Source organism: Tiliqua scincoides, chromosome 4 (genome assembly GCF_035046505.1).
Source record: "Tiliqua scincoides isolate rTilSci1 chromosome 4, rTilSci1.hap2, whole genome shotgun sequence".
Taxonomy (NCBI): Eukaryota; Metazoa; Chordata; class Lepidosauria; order Squamata; family Scincidae; genus Tiliqua; species Tiliqua scincoides.
Window position 1 is genome coordinate 181,541,959 of NC_089824.1, and position 19,649 is coordinate 181,561,607.

General features: G+C 45.4%; 1 protein-coding gene across 1 annotated transcript in view; it reads right to left on the bottom strand.

The window, feature by feature from the left end:
- LAMB3 (laminin subunit beta 3) overlaps window positions 1–19,649 on the bottom strand; it is an 81,831-nt gene that overhangs the window by 34,250 nt on the left and 27,932 nt on the right. Inside the window, exons 3-8 of the mRNA XM_066624667.1 lie at window positions 5,526–5,640; window positions 5,195–5,268; window positions 4,230–4,421; window positions 2,457–2,520; window positions 2,156–2,337; window positions 698–818 (exon numbers count right to left, since the gene is read on the bottom strand). Of these exons, the coding sequence (XP_066480764.1) occupies window positions 698–818; window positions 2,156–2,337; window positions 2,457–2,520; window positions 4,230–4,421; window positions 5,195–5,268; window positions 5,526–5,640 (748 nt within the window). The remainder of the gene's footprint in view (window positions 1–697; window positions 819–2,155; window positions 2,338–2,456; window positions 2,521–4,229; window positions 4,422–5,194; window positions 5,269–5,525; window positions 5,641–19,649) is intronic.

Genomic DNA, 19,649 nt, shown 5'->3' on the forward strand with positions numbered 1-19,649 from the left:
ACAGGCAGGCTGGCTGGCCTGCACTGTATCGGACGTGGCTGTGGCGCAACTTGGGGCAAGGGGATATTTTTCCCCTTTACCTGAACACTGCCCCATCCACTGTAATGGGGCTATCAGATTGGCGACAGCTTGCAGATCCAAGCAATCCGGAGTTAGGGCGGGTTGCTTGGGAGAGGGGTTAGGATCCAGCTTAAGTTTCGGAGGTTGGTCCCAGCCCCCTCCCAGCCCCGGTTCACCCACTCCACATGCTGCCTACCCTCCCCTCACCCTGAAATGCCCACAAAACATTCTCCCCCTGCCTCTTCAAACCCCCGCGCCGGCGGCCCACTACCAGTGCAAGTTTACCTTTGCCGGTGCTTGCTCTGGCACAAGGGGGTCAAGCGTGTGTCCTTGTGCCGGACTCCCCAACTCCAAAGGTGGCACAAATGTGCTTTATGGCACGAGCACAATGCCTGGAAGCTGGTGCAAGGGATTTGCGCCAGCTGAAGGGCAATCTAGGCTTGCTCTCTTAATGTGTCTTGTCTATGATGCCCTATGATGCTACCTACAGTTTCTGCTGATTACTCACATGATTGCTTGTTGCTCACTTCATTAATCTTGTTTCTGTTGTTGTACCAAAAATCTTAGGGGACAAATCGGAAATAAACTGTTTTCAGATTCAGTCTAAATTCCTAGGCAGTTATGCAAACATACGTACGATGACATTCATTGGGGTTGTCATCTGCAGCAGGTCTCCATGGCTGGTCATTGTAGAAAGGTGCACAACGTTCACAGTTTAGCCCAGCAGTATTGTGTTGGCACACACAGTGTCCATGAACCTAGAATGTAAAGGAAGTTTTGTTGCAGGGTTCCAGATCTCGTCTGGGGTAGGCTATTGGTTCTCAAATTCTATCTTTTTTCTGCATGAACCAATACAGACAGATCTCCCTGCTGGTTTGTTCACAGCTTACACACTGATTGGGCATTGGGGGGGGGGTGTTGTCTTACATCTGAGATCTGGAAGAGAAATAGTAACCTTTCTGATACTCTCAGATCCCTCTTAGTCAAGACAAACGATGGCTCACACAAAAGAATATTTCACCAAATTCTGTGCCTTGCTGTCTGATTGCATCCATACCTGGTCAGTAAAGACAGAATCCAGAGCTCTTTTATGATAAGATGCAAAGTACTCTGAAGGATGAGTAGGTTGCTCTGCTAAGCCTGCTTCCCCCAAGAAGCCTCCCAGTTTTATCTGACCACTCCCCCATCCTCCTGCTAAAATGTAAAATGATGGAAACAGGAATGCATGAGAAGGAGGGGAGACCTTCCAGCTCTCACTGGCATACTCCTCTGGCTCCCTTCTTGGACTGCTTCCTATCCGGGAGGACCAGAGAGGCAAATTATCTTCCTCAAGCACTGCCTCTCTCCATGGATCTGTGCAAGCCATTGAACTGAAGGACAAACCAGGATTGCAACCACTCTTTTCCTTACAGTCCTTCTCTGCCATCCCCCTTCCTCTCCCCCTCTCTGAGCAGTCTCAGAAACCCAGATGGAGAGGAGAGTTGGAAGCAATAGTGTAGCCAGAGGGGCACAGTCGGTACTGCAGGTGCTACAACACACTATGTAAGTGACCCCTTCCACTCACTGTTGAAACCATTCCAGGCAGCGATGGCAACATGCAGGCACTTGCCAAACCAAACAACATCTCCTGCACATTACCATCACTGCCTAGGACGGCTCTGAAGGTGAGTGGGACGGTTTGCTTAGATGGCATGTTGTGGCACTTGTAGTACTTACCACATCCCCCCCCAGCTACACTCCTGAGTGGTAAAACAGGAAAAGAGAGGCTGGCAGAACCATTCAAGGGCTGAAGACGCTCAGTGACCTGTAAGATAGACATAAACGCAAACCGAAGCAGACTAGCTGGCTTCTGTCTTCTGCTAAACAACTATTTTTGCAGTTCGGGGAGTGAAAATTGAAAAATCTTATCACCTTTGTCCCATAGACTCTGTGAAATAGCAGCAGACAGTCCCTCTGCTTTCAAAAACACAGAAGGCATTCAGTATCTCATTAAAAGCTGGTCAGAACAGATTGGACAAGCAGAATGTTAGACCTACTAGAACCGGAGGACAGAGCTGGGTAGTGACAGAGCAAACACTTACATCTTCACCCTTACCATAGCAGTGGGTTCTCCAGAGGAGGCAGCGGCACATCGGTCTGCATGTCCATTACAGAAGCAGCTCCCCTGCACCTGCATCTCAGTCAAGGCATAGAACGCATTGGGCGAGCGGTATCCCTGCTGTGGGAGGCGGGGCAGTTGGGTGAAGTTGACCCTCAAGTTGGTGAATCCACCTAGATCTATTTGAGATCAGAGAGAGTGGAATAAGGAAAGCACAACATGCACATCGAAGAGAAGTAGTGGTATTGGAGCCAAATTATTGGAATCTCACTTCGTGAAGACACAATTATGTACATACTGTTGATTCTTTGGCTTTGAGATGTTGTCATCCCAGACACAAGACCAATGGGTTTGAACTCAACCTTACAATAAAGAACAAGAACATTATTTAGATACTAGCATAGGTTTTTCTATTCTTGGAAACAGTTAACAGCACTTTCTAGTTAACAAAATGACTTCCATACTATCACAGCTGATGGAGAGAATTACCAGGAAGATGAGCACTATGGGCTTGTCATTCATCAATGGTTTGTTGTGTTGGAGATGCACATTAACATGACTATGACCTTACTTCTCCATGAAATTAAGAGCAAAGTGTGCCATGCTGGGACAATATAATTTTAAATTTGAGTAACACTGCAAGAAGGACACATCCTCACTTGACTAGGAGGACCCAAAGTTGTTGTTGGCAACCTTCAGTCTCGAAAGACTATGGTATCGCACTCTGAAAGCTGGTTCTGGAACAACGTCTAGTGTGGCTGAAAAGGCCGATTTGAATCCCTTCCACAATGGAAGCAAGTGCAGTCTGACCCTGGTCTGTCTCCCTGGCTATGGGCCTTCCTTCTTTGCCTCTTAGCCTCAGACTGTTGGCCAAGTGTCTCCTCAAACTGGGAAAGGCCATGCTACACAGCCTGCCTCCAAGCGGGCCGCTCAGAGGCCAGGGTTTCCCACTTGTTGAAGTCCACTCCTAAGGCCTTCAGATCCCTCTTGCAGATGTCCTTGTAGGGACCCAGGAATAGTATTGGGAACGGAGATCTACAACTGCTAGTCTCTAAGCTTGCATAACAGGTATAACAGAGCCCCCAAACAAATCTTAAATTAAGCCTCAGATTTGATGGAGAACTACTTTTGAAGCTGAGAATGGTCTGGAGAATGAGAATAAAGAAGGTAAACCTCTGAGCAGGGGTGGCACTACATGTAGGTCCTTGCAGGGCCCATGGCCCACGCCCACAGAAGGTTCCTTGCAGGACAGATCCAGCTCCTACCCCTATTGTGCAAGCCGCAGCAGCCCAGAACGGAAGTTTATCTAAAAAAATACAGTATTGTGGTGACTCTCCATTTTCTTATACACTTTAGTTCTCAGCTGCCATGGTTTACACAGCAGTCAATGGATCGACTCCAGGACCCTGGGAGAGCTCCTCATACTCTCCCACGGAGGCAGTGCTCTCCTAGCTTATCCTTCCTTCCCTTGTGTTATTGCAAGGGAATCTAAGAGGAGGGTGAGCTGTGCAAGCACCAACCATTCCACGTGCCTACCGGTAAGCAGTAAGGACAAAAAGAAGCCTCACCAAATCCCTCAGCCTACTGGGCTGGTAATGCACCATCCTAGTAAATCAGGGACAATCCTTCCAGGATGGAGATACAACATGTTGAAGACCATGCATGTAGGAATCCATGCTGGCCAATGCCCCAGGTGCAACTTGGCACCTGCCCTGCACCTGCGCAGCTACAGATTGTCTTTCAATAATGAACAGCCATGCCACACTTTTTCCACTAGAGGGCTGAACTTGCAGATCAGACAGGAGAGGACAAATTCACTGTTGTTTTCAACAAGCCTCTGTCCATTCAGCCAGGCTAGAGGGGGCTAATTATGGCATGGAAGTGGCCTCTTACATTTCTTTTTCTGAAACTACCACCACCCAAATGAAGGCTAATTTCTTCACTCTGAAGTACAATAACTCTGGATGTCTGTGGGCAAACTAGCTGAGGTGCTAGAAGTTTGCCAACGTGATTGTAACCATGGTGAAACTGCACGGCACATCTGAGCCAACAAGTGCCACATTCACTATACCTTCCCCCCATTCTGAGGTGGCCTGTGTTGAGTTGGCAAATCCTGACACCGCACATCCTGCCAGCTCTGAGGGAGGCCTCTGGAGATCCGCGGAAAGGAGGTGGCACAATCTGTGGACAAGTACTGATAAATCCTCCAGGTTTTGCCAAAGTCGGTAGAACGCTCTATCACCATGCCAGCTGGCAGAGGGCTCTGAAGGGGTAGGAGGGAAAGAGACAAGAAGGCAGATTTTACTGGGCATACCAGTACAGAGGAAGATGTAATGTTGAGTATCTCTGCCAGAAAGTTTACATTATGTGTATCAACAGAATACAGGTATAAGCATTTCTTTTTTACCTTTCACACACATACAATTATTCAAAGTGTCATGCTGGGTTCCGAAACTCATAATTGATTTACATATTAACATGGTACCAGGGAATGGTTGGGCACATAACAGAGCCACGCTACATAAGTTTAGATCTGGTCAGTGACCACCTGGGAGTATTGTGTATTCCTCTTTGAGTTCCACCATGGAAGAAAGGTGGGATAGAAATCAAGTAAAACAAGAGAGTTCTGTAGTTGAAGCTCTTCATGGAGCTGCTTGATTGGAACTACTATTCAAGAGGAGGGGGATGTTTAATCCTATCCCCCCATGCTGTGGAACAGATTCAAATTACCTTCAAAGCCTCTATTTCCTACAAAAGGGGGAATTTATGTGCACAGTTTTATGCCTAGAGATTTTCTTCAATTTCAGGGGTGTGATTTAAGTCAGGGAATTAGTACAGAGAAAAATGATTAGACCCAGATATTACAACAGCCTTGATCTGAATCTGGCTCCCTTTCCCTCTTCTCCAATCACAGAACTCCCATGTAACACATAGTTTGGCCCTTAGTGTATTTATAAGATTCAGATCCTCCTTGACTTGCAAAAGCTTTCCAGATCATATATTCCCCAATGCTTCATGGAACAGTGATCCACATACCCTGAAGTCCAGTAGGATGCTACCAAGCTGAAATTTTTGATCCAGGTCTAGTTGAAGAGAGACTTTATTCACATCTAAGAACACAAAAAAGAGCCATTTTCAGAACAGCAGGTCATGGAAGCTGCAAAAACATAAAGCTTTCCCAGTCAGTCAAGTAAAACATTTCCTCTGGGCATTTAATCCACTGAAACCAAAATGCTGTTTGCTGAATTTACACAACCCTTGTCCCTCTCAGGCCATCATTCCCATCAGAAGATAGGCCACTGAGATCCTGCTTTACAGCACGTCCACATCAGTGTATTGAAGGCATGCTAAGATGACAGAGGCTTACCATTCTGGGATTGCCACCATCGCATGTGACCTGCAGAAGAGAGGACATTGCCCACCCGGTGACTATTGAAGGCCTGAGGTACTCGGGAATCACATCGGCAGCACTTCATTTGCCACTGAAAAAGAACAAAGGGGACAGGTCCAATCAGGATGACCAGAAAATAGGACTTCCACCTTTAAGAATATAACTTTCTAGCTTCTGAACAGAACCGTATGATAAATTAAAAAATACAGGTGGGTCAACTTTATCCATGGGTTCAGGACCCACAGTTTTGACTCAGTGTGGGTTCCAAACATGTCTTGGAGGGCCTAACCTGACCTACCAGATGCATTTTCTGAGGCCCAGGGAGGTCACATGCTGTCTCCCCACAGGCCTTAGAAAGGCACTTCCAGTTTTCACTAAACTAGAAGCACTATCTGCAGATTTTGATATCCACCAGAGTTCCGGGAACAGAGCCCCCATGGATACCAAGGAAATACTGATAATGTTGTTATTCAAATTTAAGTAAATTCAGAGTTGGGTACATGGTGCAGAGAAATTTCCTTTTCCTTTTGCTAGGTATACAACTTTGAAATAAAGAGTACTAATTTTTTAAAAATTCATAATTAGTCTAGCACAGGGATGTCAAACTTGTTTCATACAGAAGGCTGAAGATAGCATTTATGCTGCTTGCTGAGGGTCAGAAATGACATCATTAAGCAGGAAGTGATGTCACTAAGCAGATGATGGCCAGAAATAAGCACCTTGTTCTCACACAGAAACTCATTAGCTGCAAATAGAAGAGAAAACGTGCAAATCTTGTTCATATTTTCAAGATATGAGAAAGCCCAATTATCAAGCTGTGAGAGCCCAGTTATAAGATGGCCTGATAAATTGCTTCCGGGAGCCACATTTAACCCATGGTCCTTATGTTTGACACCTGTGGTCTAGCACAATGGTATCCTAATCATGTATCTCCTTCAAGCAATCCTGTTTTTTACAGCAACTCAAAAGAAACAGGCAGCATTAAGTAGCTCACTGAATCAATACCAGTCAGACATTATGTCCTTCTTGGGGCGATTGAGAAGTTCACGATTAGCTTGTTTATTGGCCCACAGATCCTAACTCACCATACGGCAGAAGCAGAGCAAACACTACACAACAGAGCATGTGCTCCAGACGTGCTGGTCAAAAGGACAGAACAATACGGCTTAGAGCCCGTGCCAGCATTCAGCAAGTAGCAATGAAAACCTTCAGCACACATTGAGGGACGTACTCCAGACAGGATCAAGTGGTGACAGACCAAACCTTCACTTCTTAACTCTGTCAAATACAACTACTGCCTGTAGTTCAATGAACCCAGGAGAAATACTCCTAGACCAAGAACAATCCTGCTTACACTGGAGAGAGGTATTATGTCCTTAAGATTTGACTGGAAAAAAGATCATTTTCCCCATCCTCCTTACCATGCATGGTACCAACAGAAGTTATTCACTCCCTGGCAAATTGCAGGAGCAGATGGGAGGCAGGGTCTAGATCAGGACCACAGCACAAGGGTGAACAAACAGCCCAATTTTTACTAAATTCCTGTGCAATTCCTTGGGGCGATTCCATGCAGCGGCACCAGTATGGACTATGCCAGAGGTCTCCTGGGTCTCCCCAGCAGCTGCAATGGGTCATCTTGGACCTACACCAGCAATATTGCTGGAGCAAGTTCACATTTATCTGTGTTGGAGGATGAGGCCCAGGAAGGAACTTAGTTATGGTATGCACCAGCACTCCCAATTCTGTCCCCTCCTAAGCCTGATCCACCTACCCCCTACCCCAGTGTTTCTCAAACTGTGGGTCGGGACCCACTAGGTGGGTCACAAGCCCATTTCAGGTGGGTCTCCATTCATTTCAATATTTTATTTTTAATATATTAGACTTGATGCTCTCATGGTATGTGACTGCATTTGGGGAAATGTTACAGACCTGTACTTTTAACAAGCCACTATGTATATTCTTTTAACAATGATAGTAAATGGGACTTACTCCTGGGTAAATGTGGGTAGGATTGCAGCCTAGGAATGTTAAAAAATTTTCCTGCTTGATAATGTCACTTCCGGTCACGACATCACTTCTGGTGGGTCCTGACAGATTCTCATTCTTAAAAGTGGATCCCTGTGCTAAATGTGTGAGAACCACTGCCTTACCCTGTTACCATCCTTCCCCCACCCTATTCCACCCCTCCCTGCCCTGCCCCTGCACCAAACGTACCTGCTCCAGCGGGCATCACTGTAGCCACCGGAGCATGAGGGAAGGTGCCATTCTTTCCACTGGTATGGCAGGTCCTTGCAGTCACAAAGCACTTTATGGCGCTTTTGTAACAGTATTGCCAGCACAGCACATATCCCATCGGCCCTACTAGCAGTTAGGATTGGACCAAAAGCCTATTCCGTGGTCCTGATCCACAGGGCCCCAATCCACCTGCTATTTAACATTTTTTTAAAAGCACATGCTTCCAAAGCGCTTGCTTAGAACAACATACAGCTTGCCCCATCTTGCCCAACTACAGATCCACCAGCAGTGAGCCTAAATACACAGTATATTCCAGCTGTTTATCTTTCATACAGTCTTTGCCAGGGCCTAAAAGTTGAGTGCAGTGACAGCATTTGGCAATCACTGGCAAAAGATTTGTGACAAATTCCCAACTTGGCAGCCTTGGTCAACCATCTGATTTGGGTTGTTTCATTTAGGCAAACAGAAAGGCCTTTATCGCAACCTCAAAACAGTGTAAGCCTAGACCCCTCCCCGAGCTGCTGAAGTGGGTGAAAAGTTACTAGGTAGGAGGTCAAACGGAGCTAAGTTCCTCCTCTCTCCTTTTGAATGAGTAAGTCAAGAAGCCAGATCAGCTAGGCTTTCCTCAACGGTTGTGTGCAAACAGCTTAGAGAGGCTGCAGTCCCACTGGACAAACAAATAACGAGAAGATGACAGGCTAGCCTGGCTTTTAGAAAAATGCCTCCTAATGACTCTGGTCATAAAAGGATATGCGCACATTAGAAAGAAAATAGGGAAGAAAGCAGAATGAATGCTCGGCAGAGTGAGAACATGGTGTTGTAATGTGTAACTAATTCTGATGTCGTTTCTGTACTGCATGCAGCTCACTTGATATAAAAATACTTCATGCGTGTTCAATTAAGTCATTGTAAAAGGCAATCAAAGAAGTACATCAGAATTAAAATAAGACAAATAAGCAATTAATAACCATTAAAACTGTCCTACGTGTGTGGAACAAATACAACAAAGAAAACCAGATTCTGAAGAATCCCACAGGAGGCTTTTTAGACTGAACTATGTATGTGCAATCAAAATGGACCAAAATGGACACAATTTCCAATTACAAGATGCACAACACCTAGTAGGGAAATGCAACAGGCCAACTGGAAAAAAGAAATGATGTCAGGTTTTCTTGCTAGCACTATTTGCGTGAAGAGAAAACAGCATGTGTATTTTGCCACATTTCTTTTCTCCCACATGGAAGGCAACCACATCCCGTATCATAGGAAGACCACCAAAAGACCTGGGAACAGAGGCATAACTAGGGTGGAGTCAATGCCAAGCGGCATGACTGCCCCTCAGGCTCCACTCTAGTTATGGAGGAGGCACTGAGGGCTTCGTGCCCCTCTCATTCCTCCTCCTTTAAAGGGGAGCCTCCATAGGTGAAGGAACAGGGAGCGCACCCTCTTCCAGGGGGATCTCAGAAGTGACTGCCTTGCACCCCAGAGGAGGAGGTGCTGACAGCTTTGCATCCCCTGTTACTTCTCCTTCAAAAGGGAGCCTCCAAAGGAGAAGGAACAGGGGCACAGTGCCTCCAGAGCTCCCTCATCCAGGGAGAATCTGAAAGTGACATCATAATGCCACATGATTTGGCATTATGGGCACTGGGAAAGAGAGTTACACTCGCATGGGAACAAGTGAAGGAGCACCTCAGCTCATTTGCTACCGCCCCTGTCTGCTGGGGAGGAGCTATAGCTCAACAGTAGAGCCAACACTGTCCACAAAAGGTCCCAGTTTCAATCACTTGTATCTCCAGGAGCTGGAGGCTAGGAAGATTCCTGCCTGAAACCCTGGAGAGTTCTCTGCAGACTGAGCTGAGCAAAATGGACCAAAGGTCCAGCTCGGCAGAAAGCTACTTCACATGTTCAATGTTGTCATTCTGCAATAAGGCAACGTTGTTGGGCTTTTCCAATGAAGCCATCCCTAAAGAGAAACCAGATCCAACACTTTCACATGCACGGCAGTCACATGTCATATGACATACTCTCATCCAAATGACTTTCAAACCTGTTTGACTGAGCTCCAGGCGCTTAATGTACACTAGTCCAGTAGTGTGAATTTTCTTGCACTTGTATTGGTGCAAAGCAAGCGCCTATTTAAAAAAAACAAAAAAAAAACAAAACAGAAAACCCACCCAATTTTCCTAAATTGTCCGTACAGTAGAGACAAAGGATGAAATTCATGCCCCAGCACATAGCTTCCAGAAGTCCAAACACATTACAAGCTCAGCAATAGGAAGCTGGTTCTGGAATGACCTCCAATTAAGGGTGGCAGAACCCAGAATGCTGCCTGATGCTGCTTTGAGCCTGCCATCTCTACAAAAGTACCCCCCCCCCGACCCAAAGCAGCCACTTACTCCGCTCCTTGCGCAAGTTGCTTCAATTGCTGAAGTTCAGGACTTTTAGTTTTACTGAAAGGGACAGCACAAATGAAGGCGCTGTTTCATTCACATGGTTCCTATAAATCAAACCAGAAGTTTATGGCGTGCTGGAGGGAGGTGGTGGGGGCAGCAGAGTCAGGCTGAAAGGCAACCCACATTCACTGCCCTCTCTCCCCCACACACACAATCAGCTGCTGACGCAACCAACATTAGCTCACCTAATGGATGGGCTACCTACCCCCTGCCTCCAGTGTTTCAGCTCCTCCTCTTGCCTCTGCTGCTTTCCCTTGGCCCTGACTTTTTTTTTTCTCACTTTCCACTCCTTTTTCCATCTTCACAATACCAATCTAAATGCTAGGAGATGTTAGCAGTAATGTTAGCCAGGATGGAGTAATGGTTCGGAAGCTAGACATAGAAGATCCAGGTTCAAATCCCCACAAAGCCATGAAGCTTCATGGGCAATCTTGGGCCCGTCACTATTTCTCAGCCTCATCACAGAGTTGCTGTGAGGACCAAAGGAAGGGAGGAACTATATACATCACCCTGAGCTCCTTGGAAGAAGTGTGGCATAAATAAATACATACATATATACCAAGAAACCATCGAAAAATGTCACAGGAAGCAGTTTTATACCGAATCAGACCATTTGTCAACCGCACTCAGCATTGCCTAGCCCAGGGGTGTCAAACAAGGCCCGGGGGCCGGATGCGGCCCGGAGAAGCTTTTTATCAGGCCCTTGGGCTCTCAGTTGCTTAGCAGTGCTGAGGTGGCACTGCTGAAAGGGCAGCCCACATGAAAATTGGGCTCTCCCATCTCTTGAAATATGATCAAGATTTGTGTGTTTTCTCTTCTGCCATTTGCAGCTAATGAGTTCCTAAGTGAGAAAACGTGCTTATTTTTGGTTATGACCTGTTTAATGACATCACTTCCTGCCTAATGACATCACTTTCGGCCCTTGGTATGAAACAAGTTTGACACCCTTGGCCTAGCCCAAGTAATGCAACTCTAAGGGATTTCTGGTGGGAATCTTACACAATCCCTTGTGGAGATGCCAGAGATTGAACCTGGCACCTTTTGCATGCAAAGCATGTGCTCCATCACTGAGCTACAGCCTTCTCCTGAAAAAGAAGGGTTGTTTCTTATGGAGACTTAAGAAGCTGGAGCCCTTTAAAATCTTATCCATGTTGGCTTTGAATTACATACTGTGTCAAAGGTCTGCTGTAATTCCAGCAGGGCCTTACATTTCCTCAAGTCAACGGTCACAGCAGACAAAAGGGACACCAAAATAATCCTTTCACGAGGCAGCCCACTGCAATGTTTCACTCTTGCTCTCTTTTTCTTTATTTTGGAAGGCTAAAATTAACACTAGAGCAATTGTGAGGGTTGTCTGCTGGGCCAGATTGTGTAACATTTTCATTGCTTAAGAATGTTGCCAGTATCAAAATTGCAGTTTGCAAGAGGAGGTGTGTGTCTCAAAGTTCCCGCGGAGAGAGGGAACAACTGGCCAGAAAAATAAGACAAGCAGTTTGATTTTGCTCGAGTCAAGGCCATGCTGCTTTGACAGAGCTCCCACAAAGCGGACTGAAATATGACAGAACTGCAGAATCTCTCATTGTCTGACATTACATACTAAATCTTTTGGAGCAGAGATGAATTGTGGTTAAGGGAACAGGGTATAGTCACTATGATCAAAAAGACAGGAGCATGTGAGGGTTCGGAGCATCCCTCAACTGCAACAAGGTCAAAAGTCATGAGAAGGAAAGGGGTGACAGACCAATTGTGGAGGTAACAGCAGCCCAACCGGGCAGCTGACTCAGGAGGAAGAGAGCACAAGACCACAGATACCAAGGCCCAAATGCTCTACCAACCAGAAGCATGGGCCTACTCTATAACCTGCTGCATACAGACTTGCATTTACTATTGCATGGTGTGCCTGGTCTTCCCTGTCAAATAACAAAGAGTATACTGTATTGCCCACCCATAGCATCATCTAACAGGAACAGAACCCAAGGCTTCGGCCTCTTGCAAAGACAGTTTTATCTTTGATGACATGATGACACTTCCCCCTGCTCACTCACATCTAAAGTGGAAGATTAGAAGAAAAGTTGATTTGGATCCAAAGCCCAGCATTCACAGCCCACGTGCGCACTCAGACTCAGTCCACATGTGCACGTGCGCACTTCTTCCTACTGCAGCCCTGCCACCTGCCACTTGTGAGGGTAAGTGGACTCTTTGGAATGCCAAGTGTCTAGTCACGAATGAAGCACTTGGGCTACAAATCAGATATATGGTATGTTTGCCTGCAATGTGCTTGCTTTTCTTTAAATCTCACCAGGCTAGACCTGTGCATTCTCTGCTGTCTCAGATGGGGAATGCAAAATTTAAAAATAGGGGGCTTTGAAAAGATCTCTGTGTAGGGTTACCAATTTTTAATCTGTAGCTGTCAGCAGTATGCTCTGCAGCACTGAATAGATGACTATATTTAGCTCCATGCTGGGGGAAAATATCTCAGCTGCTTTTTGCATACCTGCTCTCTTTAAAGGGCAGAGAAGCAGTCCAGGTCAGTTGTTTTCCAGTCAGTTGGCAACCTATTCAGTGACTTTGCAAAGTAGGCAGCCATAAAAAAGCTCTTTTTTTTTTTAAAGACTTGCAAAATTTGGAGGTGGAGAAGCATGCCAAGGACAAAACAGGATTGCAACTTATTCTGGCAGGGCTACTCTGCTTCTCCTGACATGATGACAGAACGGCAAGGAAAGGTTTCTCAGTCGAATTTCTTCTAGCTCTGCATCTTGTTACAAGCAATGTTATAATTAAGAACTAGCAAAAAATGTAAGCAATCCTACAATTAAAAGCATTGTAAATTATGGGTCTCGATATCAATTAAGATCCCAGTGCTATCTTCCTCCCCAACAGCTTGGTGCAGCCACACCAAAAAGGTTTGTGCAGTATCCAGTGGAGGAGGAGCAGATTGAAAGGGTTTGGAGGGGAAAGGGGATTTAAATCCCTTTTACTGCTCCATAAGCCTCCTGCTCTGCAATGGGTCTCTTCAGACTTGCTCCAGCTCTGTAACTGGTGCAAGACTGAAGAGAGAAAGAGGGTGGGGAGGCTGTCCATAGAGGAAAAAGGATCCAGCATGAGCCATCACCCCAGGATCCACCTCCTCCCACAGCTCCCCACCCCTCATCATTCCACAGCCAGCTTTAACCCCTCCACCCCCATTTAGCATTCCCCCACCCCCTGATGTCCTCTCTACCTTGGCAGGCCCAGTGTGTGCCTCTTGCAGGTGTGGAAAGGTTCTGGCTATCATGTGCTGCCAGAGTGCCTTTTGCATCAGCAGTAAAGGAGGTAGCACTGGGGAACACTAGTTCCACCAGCACTATGAGCCCATAGGATTGGGCCCTATGATGGTAAATTCCATACATGCTTAAATGGAAACCAGGCATATTAAACTCAATGGAACTAACTTCCAAATACACACAGGTAAAGTTGTGTTGGAACACTAGCATCTATTTTATGGTTTATAAATATTAATGCTTAGAAAAACACAGAGGCAGAGCACAAATTTGGACAGGACACGATACTATATGGACAAAGTATTTGCTAGAGCAAAGCATACTAAAATCAACCCATTTATTAATATGTTCTGTATCAATCCCTCTGTTTTTATGATCCATGATTAACTGAGCATAGTGATTACAGCCAGGCATTTAATATATCTTGTAAATAAATATGTGAAAGCTGATACCGGCAAATAGCACTTGCGGTTTTGCATTCCCTTACCAATAAACAAGGTCTGATAGCCCAATCCTATCCTTATCTCCCCACCCCGGTTGATGCAGTTGTGCCAAAAAGGCTTGTGCTGCATCCTGCGGGGGGGGGGGGGGGAGGCTGAGAAGCTTGAGAAAGACTTCCCATCAGCCCCCCTCACAGTCTCCACCAGCTTTTGAGCTGGTGCAAATCTGAGTAGAGAAAGGGAGCATGGTTACTCACTTCAGAGGGGATGGCATCCAGTGCAAATTGCCCACACTGGGAGCCACCCCCTCCCACCTCCGTTCACATGTTGATGGCAAACCATTTGTGACAGTGATAAAGTGTGTTCCACCATCTGAACGCTAGCTCCAGCCGTGACCTAAGCGTCTATTATTGGGCCGCAAGTGCTTTCTAACAGTTACAGCGCAATCCTGTCTTGCTCTGGAACAGGCAGGCCAGGAGGCCTGCACTGGATACAACACAAGATTGAGGCCAGAATCGGCTCAATCAGAATCAGAATCAGAAACTCTTCCCCTTACCCCCAGGTAAGCCACCACAACCCCAATGGGTCTCCTCAGGCCTATGCCACCTCAGGAGGTAATGCAAGTCTGAGGAGAACAGAGCAGCTTGCAGCCGCACCGTGCTGCACAGGGAACAGGGTTGGAATCCGGCATAACTGCCGGTTTCCAGCCCTGCACCCCACTCCCTGCTCACCCGCCCCCTGGAACACCCTTCGTCTGCCCTTCCCCTGCCTAGAACACCTCCCTCCCACCTCCTCCCCACCCTTCCCAGACCCCTGCATCAGCCAAGCTCAGCCAATGCAACCTTCCCTCCCCAAGTCAGAATGGATGCTGGATGCAGCCTCTGTGGGCCGGTGCACATCTCTTAGCCGGCCCAGCCAACACACAAGGAGGCGCAAACGTGCCTTACAGCATGTTTGTGACCCTCCTGGGCCAGCACAAGGCACTTGCGCCGGCCAAATACAAGGTTAGAATTGTGCCCTTAGTGGCTTGTGTGTGAGATTGTGGACATTTGTGTATTCCTTGAATGGGCCCTGATGTAAGAAATCACAAAGCATGTATCTAAGCTGCGAAGGGAAGTCATTTTGCTCAAGTAGAGAAGTTTATATAACGAGATTATATATATGATCAACCTCTCTACATAACAGTTCTCACAACCTTTTTATAAAAAGAAATGTGGGAAATCTAAACCAAGGCTAAGTAAAATTACAATGTCTCTGCAAAGTCATCCCTTTCATCCCCCTTCCTCTCACCAAGCAAGAGAAACTCCTGAATTTGTGTTCGGACACTTCATGGTCATGTATTTCTGTCTCCTCTCCCATTCCCAGGCTGCCAATAAACCACCTCACAGGTCAAAGCTTTCTATAGCCTTACATTTGTGCTATTAATGGAGCTGTTAATGTGTCCTGTGAGCTATATCAGGCTGGAATAATACTCAAGTGAAAGATATCAAGGATTGGCAGGAGTTGGGCTAAGAAGAATGGTAAATCAGGTCAGAACAAGGTCATCCATCAAAGCTGGGTTACACAATATGCCCTTTTTATGTGTCTAATCCTGATACAAATATAGCATCATCAAATCACATTATAAAAGAAAGTTCCAGAAACCCTCTCATACATATCCATGTCTTTCTATGAGCCAAGGGGCGTTGGTCAGACATGCCATTCATAGTTGAGACTCCAAGGGCCTCAAAGGGGTTAGTAAGTTTTAAATTATTCCATGGATCCAGGGAGTTCAAAAACCCAAAGGTCTCTGTAAGTTGGAGATAATCTTGGTTGTGAAACACAAAGCTAGGCAATAAATCAGGAAGACATCAAAACCTTGGATTTATTTTATTTTTATCCCGCCTTTCTCCCCTGAAGGCACCCAAGGTGACTCAAAACAGATTTAAAATATATATATATATATATATATATATATATATATATATATATATATATATATATATAATCAGATTGGAAGATCAGATCTTTTAGAAGATTTTATTCAATTGCCAGCATCACTCTTGGGTGACATCTGCAAATTTTTCAGTCTGCAAGAGTTTACTAGAGATGTTTTTAAAAATTCCTGATGTTCAAGACCAATGGCATACCAACTACCTATGTGAATGGTCTCTCTATTTACTGCTTCACACATGGCATGTTCAGAGGAAACATACTTCTATCTCTGGGCCAATAAACAGGGGAAACCATCAATGTCATGCTCTGCTTTGGAGGCATCTGGCTGGTTGCTGCTGGAGTCAGAATGCTAGCCTAGTTGTATCTCAGAGGGATCCAGCCAGGTAGTTCCAGCATTCTAACATTTTTCCAAGACAGATGATTTGCCAGACCAAACATGAAGAACATGCATATTCCTATTTTTCCATAAGTTACATGTATGGATAGGACAATGCTTCCCAACATGCCTAGTCAGGATAAAATAGTACTCTTGACAATATATACATTTCCACAGATATTACGTATTTCCATGCGGGGAAAAAATGTCATTTGGAAAACAGCCATCATCGTGTTCTTTCTTGACTATCCCATTTCCAGGTGATGACATTCTCAGTAACTGGAATGAACAGAGGTGGAAAAATCCCACACATGATTGCCAAGAAACTGATGCGAGCACCTAGGAATTAGAAATATTCATCCAGCCTCATGTAGAGCTGGCCTCTTAACGATTGCTGAACCTATCCCAATAGGACCTTTCTTGACTTGAACTCATAGAAAGCATTGTTTACAACTGCTGAGAAAAATTTGCGGCAGGTTTCGTCCAGATTCATGCTGGCTTGGTCCTACCAAATATGGAAGGCCAAAACCAGGAAACCAAGCAGCAAATAATACCAGGAAAGTTTCTAACTGTGATTGGTTATAAAGCACTTGTGGGAAGTGCTTGAAACTAAATTTTCACTTTCAGATGCCTCAGAATAATTACTGTTCTTCCAGGCAGTTTGGTATCATAGAGTACAGAAGATACACATCGGAAGAAGAAAAGGAAGGAAAGCCAGGAAGACAAACCGTTGCTGTTGCCACCTGCACCTACTGGTGTCTTTTTAAGCTTGAACGGTGCTTAAACAATGAACTGTGTGGAAGGTTTGAGCTGTGCGGAAGGTTTGAGATCACTGAGGACACAGAACCATCAGCTGCCCTGTGGAGGAGGAGACACCAGTAAGGCACAACCCCATCTACCCCTCAACACTTTTTTCTGTTGTGACAGTTGTCTTATCCCATTGATTGATTATCGGTAAGCTGCTCTGGGAGCCTTAAGAATAGGTGCAATTTTAAAAAAATGAATCCAGTTTTCAAATGAATCTAATTTCACTCCCACTGCTGAATGTACCACGTCAACCAACTTCATACAGCATACAGTGTTTTGGACTTCAGCATCACTCCACTAATAAGTGTGCTCCCTGGGGCATTTGGTGGGCCGCTGTGAGATACAGAAAGCTGGATTAGATGGGCCTATGGCCTGATCCAGCGGGGCTGTTCTTATGTTCTTAAGTGTACCTCATTAGTTGTCTTTGACAGCCCTCTTTTATGAGAGCTTCCATTTCAACAGCTGCATCGGGCCCATTAAAGGACTTAGTTACCGGAGAAGGTGCTTTTATTGTTTAAATGATCCAATGCAATGAAACTGGATGCCACTCCTGTGCCTCAGTTATGCACCATTCTCTCTGCTCATCTGAGAGAAGGCAGAGAAGAGAGTGAGCAAGGGGTCCAGTAGCAGAACAGGCCAGGAAGTGCTATAGGGGCCAGGGGCTGCCTTAGGAGCTGTGGGGCCCAAGTGGAAACATTTTTTGCAAGGCCCCAGGTTCACAGCCAAGGTCTATAGAATCTTAGAGATCTAAATAAAATTTATTATAGACTTTAAATCTCTATGGTAGAATGGAAACACTACTGACTTTTTAAGAATTCAGAAAAAAAATTAAAAATGTTGCTGTTCTCTATAAAATCTGCAATGTGGTGTTGAGTGTCCATTACAATGTATTGTGTATTTTTTGACAAGACTAGAGTAGCTAAGTGGTTACACTGGTGTAGCTAAGTGAGACTGGGGGGGGGGGTGGTACAGGGCCCCAGGTACAAAGCCCTGGTACAAAGTTCAAGAGAACTCCTGGAGGACTTAGAAAGACACTTCCAGTTTTTGCTGAAATACAAAAGTGCCTTTCTAAGGCCTCCACAAGGCCTTCTGAGGAGTATGGGGTGTATGCGGAATGCCAAAAATGTATGTGCCCCTGAGTTCCAGAAGCCTTAGCTATGCCACTGGTAGATTACCCTTAGGTACAGGACCCAATTGGAAACAATTGGTCCAACTGACTTAAAGTTGCCCCTGGTAGGGACATCCTCTCAGGTGCTTCAGAATTTAACCATCTGACAACTCTGAATGAAACCCACTGTTCCTTAGTGCAGGTCTTCCACCCCATAATAATTATAACATGAAACCACCTGCCCACGAAATATTCTTTGCCTGCCTGGAAATACATGTGGTGACATGCATTTGATTGGCCAAACTTTCCTTTTATCCTAAAAATATTTCCAGCAGGAATAAACAACATACATCACATTAGGTCATCCCCCAACAGTTTATTAAAAAAAAACTTAATTCCTCCCTCCCCCCCAACACACACATACTCGCCTTAACCTTAGTTTAACATTCATTTCTCATGCAGAGTGTCATTGGAAACCTTGTTTTGCTTCTTCAGCGTATCTATGCAGGGCACTAGAGACCCTGCCCCTAGAAAACTATGGGCGCAATCCTAACCCCTTAATGTCAGTGCTTCCCAGCACTGACATAAGGGCAATGCAGCTCTGAGGTAAGAGAACAAACATTCCCTTACTTTGAGGAGGCCTCCGTGAGTGACACCCAACTGCAGGATGCAGCACATGTCCCATTGGCATTGCTATGCTAGTGCTGGAAAGCACTGACATAAGGGGTTAGGATTGTGCTGACAAGGCTGCACCTAAACAACAAGAAATGTGCTTGGCGTGCACCCAGTTTGCAAGGGGGAGTAGGAGAAAGTATGCACAGTCTTGTCTTAAGTACCTTAAAAATTAGATTGGCTCTCAACACTGCAGTATTCAAGTATGGCTGGAGACAGTCCCATTCATTGCTGAATTTGTCATGTGGTTTATAGGATGGCATTTTTAAGAAGTGCCATGCAAGGACACTGGTGTGATCCTTTTAGGAGTGGTGAATTCGCTGCTTAAATCAACATTATAGCTTTAAGCTTGCTGTCTTCTCCAATTAAAACAGAGACTTATACACAGCTCCAAGAATCAGGTTTACAGCAAAATACTTCAAACACACTCACACAGGGAGCATTTGAGGACACCCAGATATTAGTAACAACAAGGACTTTGTGTACATAAATCACTAATCGAAGTGCCAGAGTGGAACACCTTGACTCATATGGTACATAACATAATAGCGTTGATATCAAGAACATTTGATAGCATGCACTTGAAAAAGAGAAAGGGTAAAATAACAGCGTCTCGGGCCCCAGGCTGAGATTTGAGTGCACCAAGCTACATTCCTGAGCATAAAACTACCAGACCATAGCTCTTATGCAGCTCAGCCCTATGGCCAGAGACCAGGGAAGAAATAATATGAAGATCAGCAGGTCTGCTTCATACCCTTCACTTTAGCAGTCAATTCTACTTCTCCATATGCTACAAACCAATCACATGATCCCA